This window comes from Bufo gargarizans, chromosome 3 (genome assembly GCF_014858855.1).
Source record: "Bufo gargarizans isolate SCDJY-AF-19 chromosome 3, ASM1485885v1, whole genome shotgun sequence".
NCBI lineage: Eukaryota > Metazoa > Chordata > Amphibia > Anura > Bufonidae > Bufo > Bufo gargarizans.
Window position 1 is genome coordinate 285,974,113 of NC_058082.1, and position 22,948 is coordinate 285,997,060.

Consider the following 22,948-nt stretch of genomic DNA (forward strand, 5'->3'; position numbering starts at 1 on the left):
TAATTGCACCATCAGTGTAAGGCTACATGCACACGACCGTGCCGTTTTTTGTGGTCCGCAAACCGCGGATCCGCAAAAAAACGGAAACCACCCGTGTGCCTTCTGCAATTTGCGGAACGGCCATTGATATAACTGCCTATTCTTGTCCGTTTTGCGGACAAGAATAGGACATGTTATTTTTTTTTTACGGGGCCGCGGAACGGAGCAACGGATGCGAACAGCACACGGAGTGCTGTCCGCATCTTTTGCGGCCCCACTGAAGTGAATGGGTCCGCACCCGAGCCGCCAAAACAGCGGCTCAGATGCGGACCCAAACAACGGCCGTATGCATGAGGCCTTAGGGAGAGTTCACATCACCATTATTTTTCAGTCAAATAAAATATATATAATAAATCCAGAAAAAAAAAAAAAAAAAAAAAAAAAAAAGGATCCCATGCATCAGTTATGCACATTTGGCATCCATTTGAGATCTGTTTTTTTTTTTATTTTTTTTTCAGTCTCTAAAAATAAAACGGATCTCAGACGGAAATGGCTCAAATAGATGCCAAATGTGCAACAAGATGGGTTTTAAAAAAAAAAAATATAATAAGTTATGCACAGGATTTTTTTTTTCTTTTTGACAGCATCCTGTGTTTTTTTCTGTTCTGTTTTTTTGATGGATCAGAAGAACAGAAAATGAAATGGAGATGTGAACCCAGCCTGAGGGCTCATTCACTTCAATGGGGCCGCAAAAGATGTGGACAGCACATTGTGTGCTGTCCGCATCTGTACTTCAATTTCACAGCCCCGGAGAAAAATGGAGGATGTCCTATTCTTGTCCGCAAGACAAGAATGGGCATTTTTAATCATAGGGATGGCTATTTGCATTCCGCAAAGTGCAGAACTGACGTGGCCGCTATCCGTGTTTTGCAGATGTGCAACATGTGGACTTCAAAACACATATGATTGCCTGAATGAGCCCTTATACAAACAAAATACTGGACCAGGGGCCATTTGTTCTAGAATGTTTATGCATATATTTAAAGAGGACCTGTTCCCTCTCTTCACTAGTCTGTTTTATTAACTAGTTGTACAATTCTGGAGCATCTTTTCCTATAACTGTAAGTTGTGCCAAGCCTCTGTCATTCCTGCAAAAAACAAATGGGTAAATTGACAGCTGGGTGTTACTATACCCCAGTGTCAAAGAGGTGTGTCCCCTCACTGTCTGATGCTGTCAGCACAGGGTAAGGCCTTAATCACTTGGTCACTGATTTCCATCAGCGATTGGGAGCCAAAACTCCCTTTGAACTGTTAATCTGCCCTTCTATGTCCTGCAGTCAGTACGGAGAATTGGGACAGTGTATGTTAGGCCCTGTTCAAATCATGTAAATGGCTTCCATTTGACATACACACTGGGACAGTGGTGGCGAACCTATGGTACGCGTGCCAAAGGGGGCACTCAAAGGCCTCTCTGTGGTCACGTGTTTCTGTGTGGGCTGGGCGTAGGGTCGCCACCTGTGGACTATTACTAATGAGTGCTTCCATTATGCTTGTGTTAAAAAAAATATATATATATTCATCTCATCCATTTGATTGCGCCGCGGGGAACACTCGCTACTCACTGGGTGCACAGGACAGGATCTGCGCTCCAGCGTGATGACATTTCGCAGCATTGACTGGAAGCAGTAGGACCTGGGAAACACCATCGCGCTAGAACACAGGTCGTTTACTGCACATCCAGTGAACAGTGAGTGTTCATGGCGGCGCAATTAAATGGATGGTGATTTTTTTATTTATTTTTCCCCCACAAGAAAAGTGGGGAAGGAAAGGAAGCATTAATAAATACTGTGGCCTCTAACGGAGAAAAAAAATAATACTGGGGGGGCCACTAATGGGACATTATTAATACTGGGGGGGCCACTAATGGGACATTATTAATACTGGGGGGCCACTAATGGGACATTATTAATACTGGGGGGGCCACTAATGGGACATTATTAATACTGGGGGGGCCACTAATGGGACATTATTAATACTGGGGGGGCCACTAATGGGACATTATTAATACTGGGGGGGGCCACTAATGGGACATTATTAATACTGGGGGGGGCCACTAATGGGACATTATTAATACTGGGGGGGGCCACTAATGGGACATTATTAATACTGGGCTGGGGGGCCACTAATGGGACATTATTAATACTGGGGGGCCACTAATGGGACATTATTAATACTGGGGGGCCACTAATGGGACATTATTAATACTGGGGGGCCACTAATGGGACATTATTAATACTGGGGGGCCACTAATGGGACATTATTAATACTGGGGGGCCACTAATGGGACATTATTAATACTGGGGGGCCACTAATGGGACATTATTAATACTGGGGGGCCACTAATGGGACATTATTAATACTGGGGGGCCACTAATGGGACATTATTAATACTGGGGGGCCACTAATGGGACATTATTAATACTGGGGGCCACTTATGGGACATTATTAATACTGGGGGGCCACTTATGGGACATTATTAATACTGGGGGGCCACTAATGGGACATTATTAATACTGGGGGGCCACTAATGGGACATTATTAATACTGGGGGGCCACTAATGGGACATTATTAATACTGGGGGGCCACTAATGGGACATTATTAATACTGGGGGGCCACTAATGGGACATTATTAATACTGGGGGGCCACTTATGGGACATTATTAATACTGGGGGGCCACTTATGGGACTCTTAATACTAGGAGGAGCCAACGTGGGGCACTCATACTGGGGACTGTGTTAAGCCACGCCCCCACAGCTTAACTTGGATGGTATTTTTCAGTATTCAGGTTAAATTGCTCTGTTGGCACTATGCAATAAATAATTAGATTTTGGGTTGCAGTTTGGGCACTCGGTCACTAAAAGGAGATCCTATAGGCATACAATAGTACACCACCTGAACTAGAAGATCCCCATTCCCTTCTTTGTGGGGTAAGGGTGGTGAGAACAGCTATTGGTGCTGAAAGGTGGTGCTCAATATGGTTATAATGGTTTTTTTTTTAGCTCCCCCACCTCATCTCTACCCAGAGGGATTACTACTCATTCAAAGGACACTGTATATTTAGATTTGCAGTCTGCGGGAGTGTGGAGTGAATGAGTTCACACTATAATTAATCTCTGCTGTCACACAGTACCTCAACAGTTTATTTTACTTATGGAGAGGAAAAACCAGCGCAAGCGCTTCTTACTGTCCTGTATCATGTGGCCTTGCACAAACAAGTCTACCAATTTTGCAGTGATCAGATTCCGCCAGAAATATATTCATCTAAGTATTGTCTGGTACTGGCATATAACATGTATACACAGTTGTTCCTGGTACAGAGCTACAGGTGCCTTTTTGGAGGTGTTTTTTTGCTCCAAAAAATCTCAAACAAAATAAATGTGGCACTTAAAATAAAAGTGTGAAACCACTACCAAAAAAAGCACTTCCAGAAAAAAAAAAAATCAGTTTCTCTAATCAAGCCTATGAGATGGACATTGAGGGTCTCTAGCAGTCAGAGAAGGTGACTTCCTATCCACACAGCAGACGCTGTAGGATCCAGTGAGTCTCAGAGGTCACATGATGCAACTGCCAAAAGTAATGGAGGCTGAAAATACATCACTAAGGGCCGCTTCACACGAGCGGATGCCGTGCGTGGCATCCGCTCCGTGAAAGAGTGCCAAGACCCGCTGCAGACTGCAGAGGCACGGAGCGGTAACATGACTGTTAATGCTCCGTGCCTCTCTGTGATCTCTTTACTACGAAATCACAGTTGTCACTGTGATTTCGTAGTAAAGAGATCACAGAGAGGCACGGAGCATTAACAGTCATGTTACCGCTCCGTGCCTCTGCAGTCTGCAGCGGGTCTTGGCACTCTTTCACGGAGCGGATGCCACGCACGGCATCCGCTCGTGTGAAGCGGCCCTAAGGGTAGTAAAAAAGCTTACTTGAAAGCAAACATCAGGATAAACAGCTTGCTACGTAAGGTCTGTGGCGTTCCAGATCTGCAGCACCTCTTCACTAGGAGGCCCCTTTATGAAAGCAAGCATTGTTTATGCCAAGGGACATGCCCATGGGAAGAAAAATCGTAAATCCTACTGATCCCTTAAAGGGGTTATCAAGTTTTATGACGACATTTTTATCTGCCCAGACTACACCAAACACTGCATATTTTTTACCCCTTATACCGGTTTATCAGGTCTACGCTTTCCTTACCCTTTTCTCAGCATCACTGCATTCTGGCAGAATGTTTACCTGCAGAACTTGTTGTTCCCATCAGCTTTCTGTATTTATTTATTTTTTGGTTTGTTTTTTACCAAACCCAGCATGCTTTGCAGTATAGCGTTTCACAGGGCATGCTCCTCCTAGAGACTAGGGAGAGGAGATGTACAGGGGCTGTGACAACTGCAGAATACTGGAGAAGGCCCTTTAGAAAACATTACAGACCAAGCAAGCTGGGTTTGGTTCGTAAACCCAGCAAGAAGCTGATGAAAACAGGAGGTTCTGCATCCACACGGCCGCTACTGCATCTCCACATCGTGTGGATACAACCATCCGGCGATAAGGGGGGCAGCCACTAGCAGGCCGTGACGGGACCCATCCTCCCTAGCATCTATTCGAGGGGCCCGGGCAATGAAGGGGTCATTATAGGGGTTGGATAACCTCTTTAACTTAGATCAGTACACACAGCCGGAAGCACTGCCTTGTATCCTGCCACAGGTAATGCAGCAGAATCTTAGGGCAGAGCTGTCGATCATACTGCAGAGGCCCTACCCATTTTAAGGTTTCATCACAAACTCCCTAGTGGCCACTGCAGAGTATTACATTACTTTACATGAACTGTTATATTGTGACAGAAAACACTTTGCCCATTTTCCTGTCTGACCGAGTTCTAATTTTGTCTAAAAGTCATTGGCAATGGAGATCTGTTCCGTTAATGGTAGCCTGTAAAAATATTGGCAGTGCTTACTGTTGTAATAATGTCAAGGCCATGTGCAATATACTGGCAAGCAATAGGTGCTCTCCAAGCCAAGTCACAAAGGGTACGGCAAGTCTCCAGCCTTGTGTTCTGATTTCAACTGGATGGTGGCTTTCTAAACACTCACTTGGCCTTATGATTTTGCAACAAGTCGCCTAACCCCAAAACACTTACCTCTACACAGCCATAAAATAACACCACTAGTAATGGAGATATAAAACATAATGCAAATAAACTGTCAAAAAAGGAACTTATCAAGGAGGGGAATAGAGTCTGCAATGGCCCACTTCATACCAAATTTGTCCAATATCACAAATTTGTCGAACTCTTTTCTGTCAATCATGGCCAAGAAAAGAAGTTGAAGGAGAAAGCAGGTCAAGGATTTGTGCTGCTCTCTGTCAGTCTATTGGAGTTATGTGAAAACTTCTCCAGATAGGTCATCAACATCAGATTGATGGAGGTCCAACACCAAGCACCTTGACTGATTAGTTCTATAAGGCAGCAGTCGCACCGGAAACCATACAGTGAATGGAGCTGAAAGCAGGAGACACTATTCACTGTGTAGTGGCCGTGCTCAGCTCCCACTTATGTGAACTGGAGCAGAGCCTCAGTAGGCCAGCACCAGAAACTACATAGTGGACGGGGCCTTCCATCCACTGTATAGTTTCAGGCACAAATGGCTGCCCGAAATAGCTAATATATGGGGATGTTAGACCACCACCACTCTGATATTGATGCCCTTTCCAGAGGATAGTCCATTAAAGTCTAAGTAGCAGAATAGGTTTTCATATAAGGCCCCTTTTTCACACTTGCGTTGTCCAGATCCGGCATAGAGTTCCGTCGTCGGGGCTCTATGCCGGAAGAATCCTGATCAGGATTATCCTAATGCATTCTGAATGGAGTGAAATCCGCTCAGGATGCATCAGGATGTCTTCCGTTCCGGAACGGAATGTTTTTTGGCCGGAGAAAATACTGCAGCATGCTGTACTTTTTGCTCCGGCCAAAAATCCTGAACACTTGCCGCAAGGCCGGATCCAGAATTAATGCCCATTGAAAGGCATTGATCCGGATCCGGCCTTAAGCTAAACGTCGTTTCGGCACATTGCCGGATACGACGTTTAGCTTTTTCTCAATGGTTACCATGGCTGTCGGGACTGCTAAAGTGTACTGTACTGTATTTTCACTTTACACTTAGTCTGATCAGACTTTTGCCTTTAGCAGAAGTCTGATTAGACTTCGCCTTACCATGGCAAGCCGGAAGCCTGTGAAGGCGGTGGGTGATGGGGAGGGAGAAGGGCCCCCTGCCTCTGTGATCCTGTCAAAAATCAGGGGCTAAAATGGCACAGCAGCCGCCGGTGGGAGAGGGAGGGAGCTCCGTCCCTGTTAACCCCTTCCATACAGCGGTCCCTACGGACTGCGGCATGGAAGGGGTTAAACGGCTGACATCACAGCACAGATGTCAGCCGTTTCAAGCAGAGTGTCAGCTATGTGCTGACACTGCTAAAACTGCTCGGCCATCCTGGAAATGTGAGGGGGCGGGCGGGATGATCGCGCACCCACCCCCTGCACAGCCCGCCGACACATAACAATGAGGGGGGGGGTTTAAAAATGAAAATATCTGTCATTTAGAAGCTTGCGAAAGCGCTGCAAACCGCAGGTCTGAATTGACCTGCTATTTGCAGCGATTGCGGATATAGGGGGGGGGTCACAGGATCCCCCTCGGCATTGTCACACACTGTGTCCTTAAGTACCGGGACATCAGGGTGCACCTGTGCACCCTGTGTCCCCAAGAGGCGAAATTGGTCTGCATGGGTTATCACAGAAGGAAGCCTCTTCTAAAAGGTAATGTACAAGAAAGCCCGCAAACAGTTTGCTGAAGACAAGCAGACTAAGGACATGGATTACTGGAACCATGTCCTGTGGTCTGATGAGACCAAGATAAAAAAAAAATGGTTCAGATGGTGTCAAGAGTGTGTGGCGGCAACCAGATGAGGAATACAAAGACAAGTATGTCCTGCCTACAGTGAAGCATGGTGGTGGGAGTGTCATGGTTTGGGGCTAGATTAGAGATTCCTGCTGTGGGGAGCTACAGTTCATTGAGGGCACCATGAATGCCAACATGTACTGTGACATACTGAAGCAGAGCATGATTCCCTCTCTCCGTAAACTGGGCCGCAGGGCAGTATTCCAAAACAATAACAACCTCAAACACACCTCCAAGACGACTAATGACTTGCTATAGAAACTGAGCGTAAAGGTGCTGGACTGGCCAAGCATATATCCAGGCCTAAACCCTATTAAGCATCTGTGGGGCATCCTCAGACAGAAGGTGGAGGAGCACAAGTTCTCTAACATCCACCAGCTCTGTGATGTCGTTGTGGAAGAGGATTCCTTTGGCAACTGTGAAGCTCTAGTGAACCCTATGCCCAAAAGAGTTAAGGCAGTGCTGGAAAACAATGGTGGCCACACAAAATATTAACACTTTGTGCACAATTTTACCATTTTCACTTAGGGGTGTACTCACTTTTGTTGCCAGCGTTTTAGACATTAATGGCTGAGAGTGGAGTTATTTTGATGGCACACCAAATTTACCCTGTTCTACAAGCTGTACACTGACTGCTTTACATTGTATCAGTGTCAGATCTTCAGTGTTGTTCCATGAAAAAATATAATAAAATATCTTTAAAAAAATGTGAGGGGTGTACTCACTTTTGTGAAATACTGTACCTCATAAAAAAAAAAAGACTAGTTTACTGTCCACTGCTGCCAGGGACCTCCAGCAGCAAAGTCGTTAATCTCTAAAGGACAGGTTAACATCTCTACCTAGTCACTGGACTGAAAATAGGACACTGATCCTATGAGAAGTCTCATGACAAACCTCCAACAATCTGGAAGTGCTCCAGGCGGCACGTGTCCCAGCGCTTGCTAAACACTGAGCATGGAAAGAGCCAAGTGACTTGCAAGTGCACATATACCATTTCAGACAGTCACATGAGATACTCCCAAGGTCAGCTGGAAGCCACAGGAAGCATATATTTCCAAGGCGAGTGCACATCTCTGAGCAACAACACATTAAATAAATGTGACATTAGCCTCAGACTACTTCTTTCCAGACGTTTAGATCAGTGGAATATTTGCAAGAGTAAGTATTTTAAGGCGTCTTAACACATGTTCTCCTCAAGTGTGATGCAGCGTATGCATGTGAATGTGCATTTTTTGCGGATCGGATGTGTACCTATTCAAATCAATGAGGCCGCAAAAGATGTCCTATCCTTGTCCGCTTTGACTGTTTATATAGACTGCAGCAGAGGTCGCACTACGTTTTTTCCAGAAGAGTACAAATACTCCTCTTAACAATTTTGAGGAGTATTTTTAGCCGAGGAGGAGTAGGAATTTTGCGGTAATTCATAAATATAATGCAGAGGCCCACATAACGTTATAAGGGCTGATATTTCTGCAGGAAAACCATTGCTAGTGTCCCATGCAGAAATAAATGTAGACCTGACGCTGCCATACACGGCGCCCACCTGACACTACTATATACATATTACATACACAGCTCTACCACATGCCCATTAAACAGATAGTTTACTATATACACATTGCACACACAGCTCTGCTACATGTCCATTAGGCCTCATGCACACGACCGTTGTTTTGGTCCGCATCCAAGCCGCAGTTTTTGAGGATCGGGTGCGGACCCATTCACTTCAATGGGGCCGCAAAAGATGCGGACAACACTCCGTGTGCTGTCCGCATCCGTTGCTCCGTTCCATGGTCTGCAAAAAAAATAAACTTGTCCTATTCTTGTCCGCGATTTGCGGATAAGAATCGGCAATTATATTAAAGGCTGTCTGTGCCGTTCCTCAAATTGCGGAACGCACACGGACGCCATCCGTGTTTTGAGGATCTGCGATTTGCGGACCGCAAAACACAACGGTCATGTGCATTTAGCCTAAAAGCTGAGATTTATTTTGTAGAGTGTCCCTTTAAATGAGAATAATTAAATGGCAGGGACTGCAAGCAGTCCAAAAAAAAAAAATTAGGACTGGTTTCCTTTAGGCCTCATGCACACGACCGTTGTTTTATTCCGTGTCCGCAGTTTTTCGTGAATTTCAACTCGGCTAATGCACCGTTTGCCATCCGCGTCCCTGATCCGTGGTTCCAGTCCGTCAAAAAAAAATAACCTGTCCTTTTCGCGGAAAACGGTTTGCGGACCCAAGTCAATGGGACCGCTAAAAAACGCGGAGGCACACAAGATTGTCATCCGTGCGTCTGTTTTTTTCCTATTATTTGCATTGCAAACCTGTCTTAGACTTTTTTGTACATTCCTTTATGTCTGGCGGTCCTCCAAAAATAAAGGAAGACGTACGGAAACAAAAACGAAACGGATCACGGAACAACGGAACCCCATTTTGCGGAACAGAACACAACGGTCGTGTGTATGAGGCCTTAAGAGCATATATTTTCTCCGTTCCGTGGTCCACAATTTTTTTTTTTAAATAACCTGTCCTATTCTTGTCCGTTTTGCAGACAAGTGTAGGCAGTTATATCAATGGCTGTCTGTGTCGTTCCGCAATTTGCGGACCACAAAACACACAACTGTCGTGTGCATGAGGCCTTACACAGATAGATCTACTGTCTGCACATTACACACAGAAAACTGTACAATAGACTGGTTACACTGACATAGCCCTGCTTTATACACACCTATTCATAAAGTACCTCTCCATTCTCCACCAGCACAGTCCTACACAGTGCCTATGTTCCCCTAACTCCTCCCACACACATGGCTGATCACATGACTGTGATATCACCACAGGTCCTGTAACCACAATGTGGTCTGGACCTGCTCCTGGTAAGAGAGATGTCTGTGAAGGGCGGGGCTTCATCTGTGCCGGACCTGGCAGCTTCTGATACAGCGCTCCTGACTAGAAAAAGTCCATGCGTAAAAATATAGACAAGTCTTTTTCCAGGGAGTAAAATGGCCTGAACAGGCGTCTATGACGCTTGTACAGGCGTTATTGCGACCTCTGGGCGGCAGGACATTCTGTTGCGCTAAATACGGAACGCACACTGCCGATATTTGTGTTTTGTGGATCACAAAAAACGTCTACGGCTGTGTGCATGAGTTCTTAGGCTGAAATCCCACAAAGACTTTAAGGCTGAGTTCACACGAGCGTGACAGATTAGGTCCGGATGCGTTCAGTTAAACTCGCACCATTTTGCAAGCAAGTTCAGTCAGTTTTGTCTGCAATTGCGTTTAGTTGTTCAGTTTTTTCCGCGCGGGTGCAATGCGTTTTTCACGCGCGTGATAAAAAACTGAAGGTTTACAAACAACATCTCCTAGCAACCATCAGTGAAAAACGCATTGCATCCGCACTTGCTTGCAGATGCAATGCGTTATTAACGCAGCCCCATTCACTTCTATGGAGCCAGGGCTGCGTGAAAAACGCAGAATATAGAACATGCTGCGATTTTAAAGCATTGCAGAAGTGATGCATGAAATAAAAACGCTCATGTACACAGACCCATTGAAATGAATGGGTCAGGATTCAGTGCAGGTGCAATGCGTTCACCTACTGCATTGCACCCGCGCGGAAATCTCGCCCGTGTGAACGCAGCCTTACTGCACTTTTTCACCAACATGCTCGGCCACTCAGTCACCGTAAAAAGGTTTTTGCGTTTAAAATCAATATCGCATCCATACACCCCATATTCTACTCCCCACGGACAGCCAGGAAAAACAAAGGCACTCAGCACCTTCTAGGGATTACCTAAAGTAGACTATCCATTTACTGAGGATTTCCACCCAAAATATACAATTGGTCATATATTACCACGTTAAATGCTAGAACAGTAGCCAAATTTTGATAACATTTTTTTTACATGCATGGAGACATTTAAATTTTTCTATTCAGTCGTGGCAAGTGACAACAAGAGCACTGGCCACATACATAAGATACCGGCCAGCCAAACGATGGGCCGGATAACAGCCAGCTGCCCTGACACCACCGTACAGATGCACATTTGGCCAAGCATGCATGTATTCTGAATAAGGGGACAGGAGAAAGCCAGTCAGATACTTCTGGTGGTAGCCTGTCTTCCAGAGAACAAAAGGATCAGGCATACTGGAATCCAACTGTCCAAATCTCATTTCTCCCCACATCTACTGTTGGGAGGAGGCCCACCTACAGTACATATTTGATGTCTTGCTGGTCCCGCTGAAATCGCCAAGTTCAGCTATGTCTCTATGGGCGTGTTCACCTCTGAGTTAAAGAGGACCTGTTTTCTCTCAGATATGTTTGTTTTAGCCAAAGCAAACAAGGACTACAAGTAGCAGCACACTGCCATGCGCAAAGAGCAAAGACACATGCAAACAATAGGAACATGCATACATGGAAATTACATTACTGCTATACTGACTATGTGAAAATTAGAAGCTCTTTGCTCACATTGTTGATCAAAAATATGTCGGACCCTCTACCAGTGAAAAGGTGGCTTCTAATGGGACCCACGCCAACAGTCTTGCATCTCCTAAGCTTTTGGCCTACAAATTCCAGGGTGATGTAGAATCCAGCTATGGGATACTCTGATTAAAAGCCCTGGGCAGAAGGGCAAGAGATGGGCCTGCAATCCATCAGCGGTGGTCGTGTTTGCACACTATAGGAAAAAGCGCCGGCCTATGTGCACTCCAGCAGTCCCAGCCACCAGAGAGACTGGTGCCTTTTCCTATAGAGTGCAACCACGACCACTGCTGCTGGATTACAGGGTGGTCGGAACCATGGAAACGAGCAGTGTATAATGTGATGGAAAAATGAATCCAGCCAGCAAAGGAGGCAGTATGGACAAGTGCCTTGTATTAACTTTCTCTACATGATAAATGCCACTTGCTAAAGTGAGACAACCCCTTTAACGAAGTCCAGACACAATAGTATTGTATGGAGAAGTTTAAAAAAAAAAAAGGGGTAAGAAACCTCCTTCCCCCCCCCCTATCACTTGTGCAGGAATAAAGTGTTTTTCTGGTTTTATCCAGGTCTGATCGTGTGCTTGCCGATTAGAGGGGATTATATACGCTCAGGCCCAAAGTTACGTAATTTAGAAGATTTATATACACAGCTCACACAACATGACAGGGAATGCAACTAATGGCCTTCCGTTGTCTGAATCTGACATTCTCTTTCCTGGGAACAGATCACCATGTACAGTGATGCATCCGCACAGGGCTCGGGGGAATTCTACCGAATAATCAATCCCTGAAAATAATGCTTGTTTTGTAAAAAAAGATAAAATCTCCAGGAAAAAAATGTAACCCACAGGGAACTTCTACTGGCTTCAAATATCTGTGTATTTATGACCAAAATAAGCAGACACTCTACTCTCTAAAGTCATTTCACTTTGATCATGTCAGTAATTCCAATTAGCAACCACAACCGGAACCCAAGAAATCCCTGGAGATCCACGGCCTCGTAGTCTGCCGAGGGCCAACTGGATGCCTCTAATTCTACACATATTCCATTAATGTCAGGTAGGTGAGGGGTCTCATGTCTGGGACCCTGAAAGAGAAGAGAGAGCAGCCACCCGCTGCCGGAGCTCTGAAAATAGAGAAGCTCCAGCTCCGCTATTTCAGTCAATCCTATAGTGGTGAATGCAGAGGTATCCGCGATTGTACAGTGTATTTTCCATTCACTGCTATGGGACTTCCAAAATTAGCCAAGTATATCTTCGGAAATCCCATAGCGATGAACGGAGAACATGCCAAGCAGGCGCGGTGTGCTCTCCTTCACTTCAGGGGCCAGGCAGATGCCAGGCATAGGACCTGCACCTATCTGACACTCATGGCATATCTTAGTGATCTGCCTTCAATGTTCCAAATGGGCCAAGCCTTTTAAGCCCAAATTCCCCCAAAATTTTAAATGCTAAATCGGCCCCAAAGTGCCTCATGGAGCAGCCGCCAGGCTTGGTACCATCTTGCCATATGCACAATGCTTTATCTGCAATTCATAAGGTTAGTACTGTAATCTGTTCGGCTACCGCACCTACAGGGAGGTAGGAAAAAAAAAAGAAGCCCATTCCTGTCTCATAATGGCTCAAGAAGGTCCTCCTTGCAGACTTTCTTGTTCAGAAAACCACAAGCTCAAGCTATAGTAAGTGCGTGGGGAGCTGACTAGTATTAGCAATAGACATACCTTAAGGCAGATCGTCTTAGGCCCCTTTCACACAAACGATACGGATTGGCTCCGGATGCGTTCAGTGAAACTCACACCATTTTGCAAGCAAGTTCAGTCAGTTTTGTCTGCGATTGCGTTTAGTGTTTCAGTTTTTTTCCACGCGGGTGCAATCTGTTTTGATGTGTTTTTTCACGTGCGTGGAAAAAAAAACTGAAGGTTTACACACAACATCTCCTAGAAACCATCAGTGAAAAAACGCATTGCATCCGGATGGCAGCACTAAAGCCCCATTCACTTCTATAAGGCCAGGGCTTTGTGAAAAACACAGAGTATAGAATAACATGCTGCGATTCTCATGCAACGCGGAACTGATGCGTGAAAGAAAAAAGCGCTCAGGTTCATAGATCCATTGAAATGAATGGGTCGGGATTCAGTGCGGGTGCTATGCGTTCACTTCACGGATCGCACGGAAACTCGCTCGTGTGAAAGGGGCCTTAATAAGAGGGTAATATGAATGGATTCCTTGGTCTCTCATTGTAAACAGTAACATCTATTCGTACACATAGCTTACCTGGACATCATAAAGAGCCACAATGTTTTCATGCTGCAGCTCCTAGAGGAATACAAAAAGACATAGGAGACAAGTTATTACCAATATTACAATAGAAATAACGGTTTTACAACAATGAAAAAAGGGTGCAGGCCTGTGCCGACAATGCAGCCATCTTAGGCGCTCTTCATAAATCCATTTATTCATAAGGGATTCCATGGTGTTCTCTCGGAACAGATACCAATGCTGCCCGATGGACCCCAATGTAAAATGGGGTCCGTCCAGGTTCTTTTCTTATAATAGAAAGACCACCATTCTTCCAGCCATGAGACACAGCTCAGACAGCAGTGTGAACAGGGTTACATGGCAGTGAATGGGGGGCATAGGTTAGAGAAGGGCAGAGCATGTGCCCTGCGTGATGTGTCTGGGGGAAGGGATCAACAAGAATTAAAATGGCTGTCTGTAGAAAAGTCAGTCTGATGGTTTAGTGTAGGGATTTTTAGTTGTTTTTGGACATGATCTGACATATGCCATTGTAAGTATTAGGGTACAGCCATACGTAGGGAGTCCGCTTTGAATTTTGAGCTATGGAAAATTTGCTGCGCATCTGGTTAAACTCTGCACCGAATCATGTGCAAACGCTGCAGATTTGCCGCAGAATGCCGTGCAAGAGGTGAAATCTGCTGGCAGATGCCCGTAACCTAAATTAATATGTTGCCGATTTAAAATCCACATTGCAAGTCAACGGTTTCAAATCTCATCCGCTTTGCTACCTTACAACGATGCAGATTTGCTGCATGCAAATCCAAGCCGACAAATCTGCAGCGCTTACGCAACGTGGGAACGTGCCCTAAAACAACCACCCTTTTACATCAGCTACTAAGGGGTTCGCTATACACTAGTGCGGGGATCGGCAACCTCCGGCACTCCAGCTGTTGTGAAACTACAACTCCCAGCATGCTCCATTCACTTCTTTAGGAGTTCTGAGGACAGCCGAGCCAGTGTGCATGCTGGGAGTCATAGTTTTACCACAGCTGGAGTGTTGGAGGTTGCCGACTCCTGCACTGGTATATGGTCTGCCATAATCCCAAAAACTGGTTTGATGGAGGTGCGGTTGTTAATTTGGCACTGCGATGGGCATCCCTGTATGCATTTAAGACCTTCATACAGCAGCAATGTATTTTAGTCTAGAGACGCCGTGGGACTGTGAAGTAGTAAATTGATTAAATGGATCTGAAATCTGAAAGAATACCAATGTCTCTAAAAGCCATGCAACATTTCGACCCACCCTCCCATCCACCTACCCCAGGGGATAAATAAGAAATGTCGTTTGGATAGATTCAGACACTTGCATTGTGCCCTGCGGCTTGGACGGCTGTTAAATGAAAGATTATTGATCGCCATGGTAACAGGAATGTCAGTAGATGCTGACAGTTTCCTTGACATGATCCATTAACACCGCACTTACGGTTGGCTCTGGGTATACAGCTGGTCAGCATATACATAAAACACATGCACAGCAGAAAAAAATAAATCATAGACATGTTGGATAGTAGTCGGTCAATGTTGAGTTTGGTAATTAAAGAGGAGCAAACAATTCTTCCCTACATCTTCAAGGGAGACGTTCTTTGCAACAAGAAATAGGCGCCAGACTAACATAGCACCACACACTGTATAGTGGACAGAGCTGGTTACTGCAGCACTGCTTCCAGTGGAGTACACCGTAGACGGAGCTCTGTAGCGTTGGCAGTCGGACCCACACTGATCTGATATTGATGACTAGGGATGAGCGAAGTGAGCTTCGGTTCCCAGATTCAAAATCGAAATCAAAAATTAATTTTAATGCTGTGCGGAGATCCGTCTGCGTACAACATTAAAACGTATGGGCACCGGCAAGGCAAAATGAGTTCGGCGAGTTTGCGAGACTTCGAAGCCTACCTCGGAACCAAGTCTTAAAGTGGTTTTCAAGTTGAAAAAAAGTTTTCAGCGAAGCGACTTCGGATCTAGGATCCGAAGCTCGCTTCGCTTATCCCTATTGATGTAGCATAGGCAGTCAAATTAAAAATACCAGAGAATCCCTTTAAATGTTCACTTGCTATGAGACGACATAGCCTTGCAACGCTCTATGTATCAATTTGCTGATTTAAAACTTTAAATATGCTGGTACGATTCTGGCCATGACCCCTGCCTTAGTCCTAAGCACTTATGACAACTTCGAGGTAAGAAAAATTGCAAATTATGGCTCAATTATGGCTTGCACCATAATATGCTGTAGTTATGGTTTTGTATGGAGTTGTAATAGGGCATTGATTTCAGTGGAGAGTAGCTTTGTACATACAGCAGCCGCCATGCATAAAGCCTCTGTGCACCCCTTTGGAAGGTTATTTTAATGATTCAGCGTAGACCCTGACTATATAACCGATTTGCAGTATAAAAAGGTCATCGGTATCTGATCGGTGAGGGGCCGTCACTAGAGATCCCTGCCATTCAGCTGTTAGAGAAGGTGACGGCGCTCGCAGATGCTCCTTGTACACGGGGGAAGTGTTATCAGTGATTGTGTAAATGTGCATAAACAGGTAGCTGTTATTCACTGATAGTTGTACATGGGAAAGTGTTATCAGTGATAGCAATCTCTGTGTAAGGGTCCATTCACATGTCAGCAAGTGTTTTGCGGTCTGCAAATTGCGGATCTGCAAAACACGGACACCAGCCATGTGCGTTCCGCATTTTGCGGACCGCACATGGCCGGCACTATAATAGAAATTCCTTTATTTGTCCGTGGCTGCGGACAAGAATAGGACATGTTCTATTTTTTTGCGGGGCCGCAAAATGCGGTCCGCATCTTTTGCCGCCCTATTGAAAATGAATTGGTCCGCACCCGTTCCGCAAAATTGCAAAACGGATATGGACCCATAACGCGGTTAAGTGTGTATACATAGATAGCAGTCAGTCACTGATAGTTGTACACAGGGGAGGTGTTGTCGGTGATGGATAGCATTCTCTCTGTAAGTGTGTATACATAGATAGCTGTACAAAGGGGAGGTGGTATCAGTGACGGATAGCATTTTCTCTGTAAGTGTGTATACATAGGTAGCAGTCAGTCACTGATAGCTGTATGTAGCGGAGGTGTTATCAGTGATTAGTAGCATTCTCTGTATAAGTTTGAATACATAGGTAGATGCAAGACACTGAGTTGTACACAGGGGAGGTGTTACCAGTGATTGATAGCATTCTCTGTGTAAGTGTGTATACATAGATAGCTGTCAGTCACTGATAGCTGTACACAGGGGAGGTGTTAACAGTGAGTGATAGTATTCTCTGTGTAAGTGTGTATACATAGCTAGCCGTCAGTCACTGATAATATCTCCCACGTGTACAACCGAGCTAAAAAAAAAAAAAAAAAAAGCTGAAATTTTTTATGTATAAATTCTAACTTTTAATATTTTCCCGCAAAACTATATATCAATTTGTTCAGATTCTCCTGCTCTATAACATGCTGTCTACATATTGGACTGGTGATGACAGGTCCTCCTTAATTCCCCATCAGGAATATGCTACGCTGGTACATAAGTGGACTCCGCTAGCTCGTTACCACCCAAAATTTCTGTAGAACGTCATAACCAGGCACTGAAGCCTAGTGAGCAAGGACTGAACATACAATTTGTTTAGATCCATTTGAATTACAGAAGTCTCCAGATATATTCAACACTCAAAGGCAAATCACACCTAAGGCGTTCCAACTGTTTAGCAAGTTGTCACCCCATCAAGACACTCACTAATGTCATTTTCTGCCATGAAGTTAGGAGATATTACAAATTGAGAAACCCCTGAAATGTACGAGTCGCAAGGCAATTCCATATCTCTCTCACCGCTGCATAATACTGACATAATACGCTTTATGTGTTATGAGAATGTTTAGTTAGGCGTTCCGAGTGTATGGATTGTAGACGAAGAGAACATATCCTCGATTATAGCACATTACACAACTGTTTACACTACTGAACAATCAGTTGTCAGAAGGCCAAGATTCCCGATATTCAAGGCGTAGAAGGAGGCTGTAAAATTCTGAAAATATATTATGACTTGTGACCAAGAGAGAGGGGTGGAGAGGTGCTTGCATAATTCTCTCTGTGTTTTGGAATACATGAAGAAAGACTCCCACGTCCTCAGCCCCGGCAGTTCAAAATAGTAAGTAGATTGCTGGCAAGAATATCAGACAACATGCCCAAACTCCTGCCTCTGGATGGATAACAGGATTCATAGTTACTGTATGTAAGCGTTATATACCCTTCAAGATACCATGTAGCTGATATCAAATTGTTTTATGATGAGGCTGCAGCAATTCTCTCATGCCTATCCCAACATCTTGGTATCTAGTTTGAAGTAGCAGAACAGGGGAAGGTGGGGACTAGCATATTCCAGACTCCTTTGGTGCTACAAAAGGCCTAGGCAGGTAAAAAAAAAACCATCCTGGCGTTTCCCTTTAAACCCTCATTGGTGGTTTAGTCTACACATCATCTACTAGTGGTAGCAGCAGTTTGCTACTATAACTGTGGACTTTTCAAGGCAGTGTTAGACTACCTCCGGGTACTCTCATAGGTATGCCACCATGGCCTCCTTGCACGCTTGAATTAGCATACAAGGGGTAGAGGGGATGTAAATGAGCCCTTAGCAAGCTCTGCCTCTAATGCCACCAGATGTAAGGTAGCTATCCTACAAGCCTTTAAACTGGCCTTGAGACATGACTTGGATAATAATTAAGCCAGCACCTTATCTGCAGACAGCTGTTTTGGGGTGATTGCCCCTCATCAGTGCAGAGCAGAGGGGCAATCACTCTGAAAAAGCTGTCTGCAGAAGAGGTGCTGGCTTTATTATTATCCAAGTCCTGGATAATGCCAGTTTAAAAGGTCAAACATTGACTTAGAGGATAGTTACTTTACAACTGGTGGCATCAAAGGCAGAGCTTGCTAAAAGCACATTTGCATACCCTATTCCCAGAATTCTAGAGGAGCGTTTTCTGGCCTATAAGACTCCTCACGCCATTTGGGAGCTCCCCAAAAAGGAGATATAGTATCATACAAAGGGTAGGCAAAGACACTGAGATACACAAGCACACATGCACTCCAGGAGTTAGCAGTTCAATCTCTTTCTTTGGAGGTTTCCATTTAATATATAAAATGGGCACCAGAAAGAAAAAAATAAGAAAAATACTGTGGCAGGATATATAGCATTTCATACAAATAAGAGGGTTGTCTAAACTAGACCACAGGTCTATAAAGTCCCCAGATGCTAAGCTTATTTCATGTCTGCCCCCCGTGACCTGTTAGGGGAAGTGGCTGGCTACTCTTCATCTGACCCGTAGGGTACAAAGGCAGTATGTGGTGCCCATTAACAGTAGGACATCCATGAAATACAGACATGTGCCAGGGCCTCCAAAGAGAGGAAGACACACTCTGCAGCTGCCGAAAAGGTCATGGTTACAAAGAAGCAGGCACCCCGTTCATATTCTGAATGGCAAATATGACATTATGCCATGATAAATACCCCAAAATTGTAGATTACAGCGTTAGAAACTAGTACATTAGTAAAATGCTGAACAGAATCCGACAGGGGACACAGCAAGGACTTTTGGAGTCATCTGGAGATCAGACAAGACTAAAAGGCAGACGTTGATGACTGTCTAAATGAAATGAGAGTTAAAAAAACATAAAAAGGGACCGTTAAGGGCTGAATCTGGCACCGCATCATACAAATTTAACCTAAATCAATGATAGGAAAGATGTCCTCATAACCTGTATGTTCTTTCTATTACCTGCCCAATCTATCCAACGAGGAAGCCTATATATTCAAGTTACAACCATAAAGGCTGAATACATCGAAATGATACAGTAAAAATCCAAGTGGTGCACTGCAACATGTAAGAAAATAGCTTTTCATATTTCCAGGCTACAAATCCTTTCCTGAATGTGGTTTATAAATTGGAGCATAAACGACATGAACTCCACAAGAACTCTGAAGGCATCTTGCGCGATCATTTAAGTCCTGCAAGTAGTAAGGTGGGTCCTCTATAGATCGGATTTGTTTTTCCAGCACATCCCACAGATTCTCGATTAGATTGAGATCTAGGAATTTGGAAGCATGTAAATGACTTGGACTCGTCATGTTCCTCAAACCAGTCCTGAACAATTTCTGCAGTGCAGCAGGCGCATTATCCTGCTGAAAGAGGCCACTGCCATTAGGTAAAAGTATTTTCCATGATGGAGTCTGCAACAATATTTAGGTTAGATGGTTTCTAGCATTCATGTGGATGTTACTGTGACACATACCATGGTTTTTCTGCAAAGAATGACCCAGAGCATCACACTGCCTCCCCTAGCTTGCTTTCTTCTCCACCAGTACATGCGCCAAGATTGAAACCTACTTTGGCCCCTGAGTAGATTTCAGTTATCATTTATACCAGAAAACAGGAGTAAGATGTTAGTGCATCCTGGTGCCATCATCTTCCCAAATTAGGCCGCTCACAGAGCTTTTTTTTCTGTGTAATTTCGAAGAGGACAGCTGTACTGAAATTTTGCCGAAATCCCGCCCGCAGCCACATCCTTTCTGTCTGCCATTCGTTTCATTGAGAGGCAGCAATGAAAGTTGCGGAGCGGAGGTTTAAAGCGATCCTCAGTGCTGCCTCCTATTGAAATGAATACGAGGCAGAAACCACGCAGTTGATAGCGAAATTTCAGCATGGGTGTCCACCACAAAATTCCAAGATGCCGTGTGAACATACCATAAGCAATTCACACTCACCTGGACACCCACATGATGTAAAATAAAACCTGGTTCATCAGACAAGGCCACCCAGTTCTCCGTGGTCACATTGAAAGAGGTTTGGCAATGGACAGGGGTCAGCATAGACACCATGACTGGTCTACAGGTACACAACCCCATACAAAGCAAGCTGTAATACTGAACACCTATCTATCATAGACAGTATTACGTTGTTCAGCACTTCAGTGCTAGAGAAGCTCTTCTGTGGTCTTGGACCAGACTGGAGAGCCTTCAATCCCCACGTGCATCAACTAGCCTGGGGTGACCATGACCCAGTTACTGGTTCACAAGTTGTACCTCCTTGGACCACTTTTGTAGGTACTAACCAGTAATTACCAGGTACACCTTACAAGACCTGCCCTTTTAGAGATGCTCTGACCCTGTAGCCTCTTGTCAAAGTCACTTAGATCATTATGCTTGCCCATGTCCAACAAACCATTATCAAGAACTGTTCACTTGCTGCCTAATATGATATACATGCATCTCGTTCCTTGACAAGGGTCGTTGTCACAAAATAATCAATGTTATTCGCTTCCCCTGTCAGTGGTTTCCATGTTATGGCTGATCTGTATATATTAATATCAAGTGACATATTATACAATTCTTTGTCAGATATCTCAGGGTTAACCAATTATTAAAGGGATTACCTTCACAGCATTGCGTGGCATCTGTTTTATCAAAAGGCAGAATAATCCTCTTTGTGACATGCATTTGCATTTTAAGCACCCAGAGGTTTACCACCGCATTTTGGCTGCACTGAGCAGAACACTGGAACAAGGAGCTTGTGGACTATTAGAATGATTACTTTTCAGCCATGATACAGAATAATAACCGGGGTGGACACCACGAGCTACAGATTTATATGCATTCACTGTAAATTGCAATCTTTATTAGTGGTGAGTGTATATACGGTAACACGCTAAGACACCCGCTCTCCACACAAGTCGAGGGGAAGACCACACGTATTTTGGGTCAATCTCAGATGCATACAGCTGCTTTCAACTAACATTTGTCATCGCATCAAACATTCACTGCATGACCTGAACAGGTCTTTACTAAATCTTACAGAAACAGGAAATGTCTTTTTTTATGCCCCTTACATTTATTTATATGGACTATGCTACCACGGACCATAAGTTATAGTACGTGGTAGCGGAATCCATAACGGAATTCTGAAATAACCCGAACCTTGTATGCTGAACTTTATTAAAACCTATTATACGGGTGATAAAAAGTATGTTTGTAATATACTTTAATTCTTCTTTTTTTTTCTTTTCTTTTTTTTACTTTTCCTAACAAAATAGGCACCTAAAGTTCAGGTGTGGGTGCAAAATGTGCTATATAGCTCCTGCCCTGCGCTCAGTCCGCTCTGCTATAACCTGTACCGATATGGTGAAATTCAGATGCTTATTTCGCTAGGAAAAATTAAAGTCGAGTATATTACAAACATGCTTTTTATCACATGTACAATAGATTTTAATAAAGTTAAAGTAAAAATTTAGGCACACTTCAAGGCCTCATGCACACACACATCCTTATTTCAGTCTGCAAAGTACAGATCCAAAAAATACGGATACCGTCAGTCTGCATCTCCATCTCTAGAAATGACTGTTCGTGTCCGCAGTATGGTCAAGAATAGGACATGTATAATTTGCAGAACGGACACACAGATGCAGACAGTATACTGATGGCATCTTTGTGCTATTTTTATACTTTTTGCTGACCCATAGAAACGAATTGGTCCACGTTCTATTCACCCTATTCTATACAAAATAGGGTCCTGTGCACAGAGGCCTTATGCTGGTTACAGACAGTGAGACCTCTCCGTTCTTAGGGATCGGTTACTGTGAGGGTCCAAGCCTAGTATATAAAAGGTAAACACTTCTAATTAGAAGTGATAGATAATCACAGTCTGTCAATTCTGCCCAAAATATCTCACCGTGTCTTGGCAGCTTGTTCACCTGCATTGGCTGTTCTGCTATTTTGTTCCATCAGGGGAACACATAAGCAGGATCCCCTTAGTGACCACGCACATTTTCTAAAAATTGCATTCCAAGAGCTATAATTTTTTTGTTTTTTCATATATATATATATATATATATATATATATATATATATATACACACACACATATACACACACACACACCTTTATGAGGCCTTATTTTTTGCAGGACAAGTTATAGTTTTTAATGTACCATTTTGGGTACATGTAATAATTGATTAACACCAGCCATCTGTCTTAAACCCCCTTTGTTTACGTCAGTAAAAAGGCATATTATTGGTGGCAACTAAGGGGTTAAATGGATTGAAAGATGGATACAAATTGAATACGATCCATTTCTGTCATCCATTGACTATAATATTAGTCATGTATCAATTATTTTTCTTCAGACGAAAATAGTGGACACTA

At 44.1% G+C, this 22,948-nt stretch overlaps 1 protein-coding gene across 1 annotated transcript in view; it reads right to left on the reverse strand.

Annotated features, from left to right (window-relative positions):
* The window catches only part of ULK2 (unc-51 like autophagy activating kinase 2), a 103,806-nt gene that overhangs the window by 64,783 nt on the left and 16,075 nt on the right, over positions 1-22,948 (reverse strand). The window contains exon 3 of the mRNA XM_044286194.1: positions 13,739-13,780. Coding sequence (XP_044142129.1) covers positions 13,739-13,780 — 42 coding nt within the window. The remainder of the gene's footprint in view (positions 1-13,738; positions 13,781-22,948) is intronic.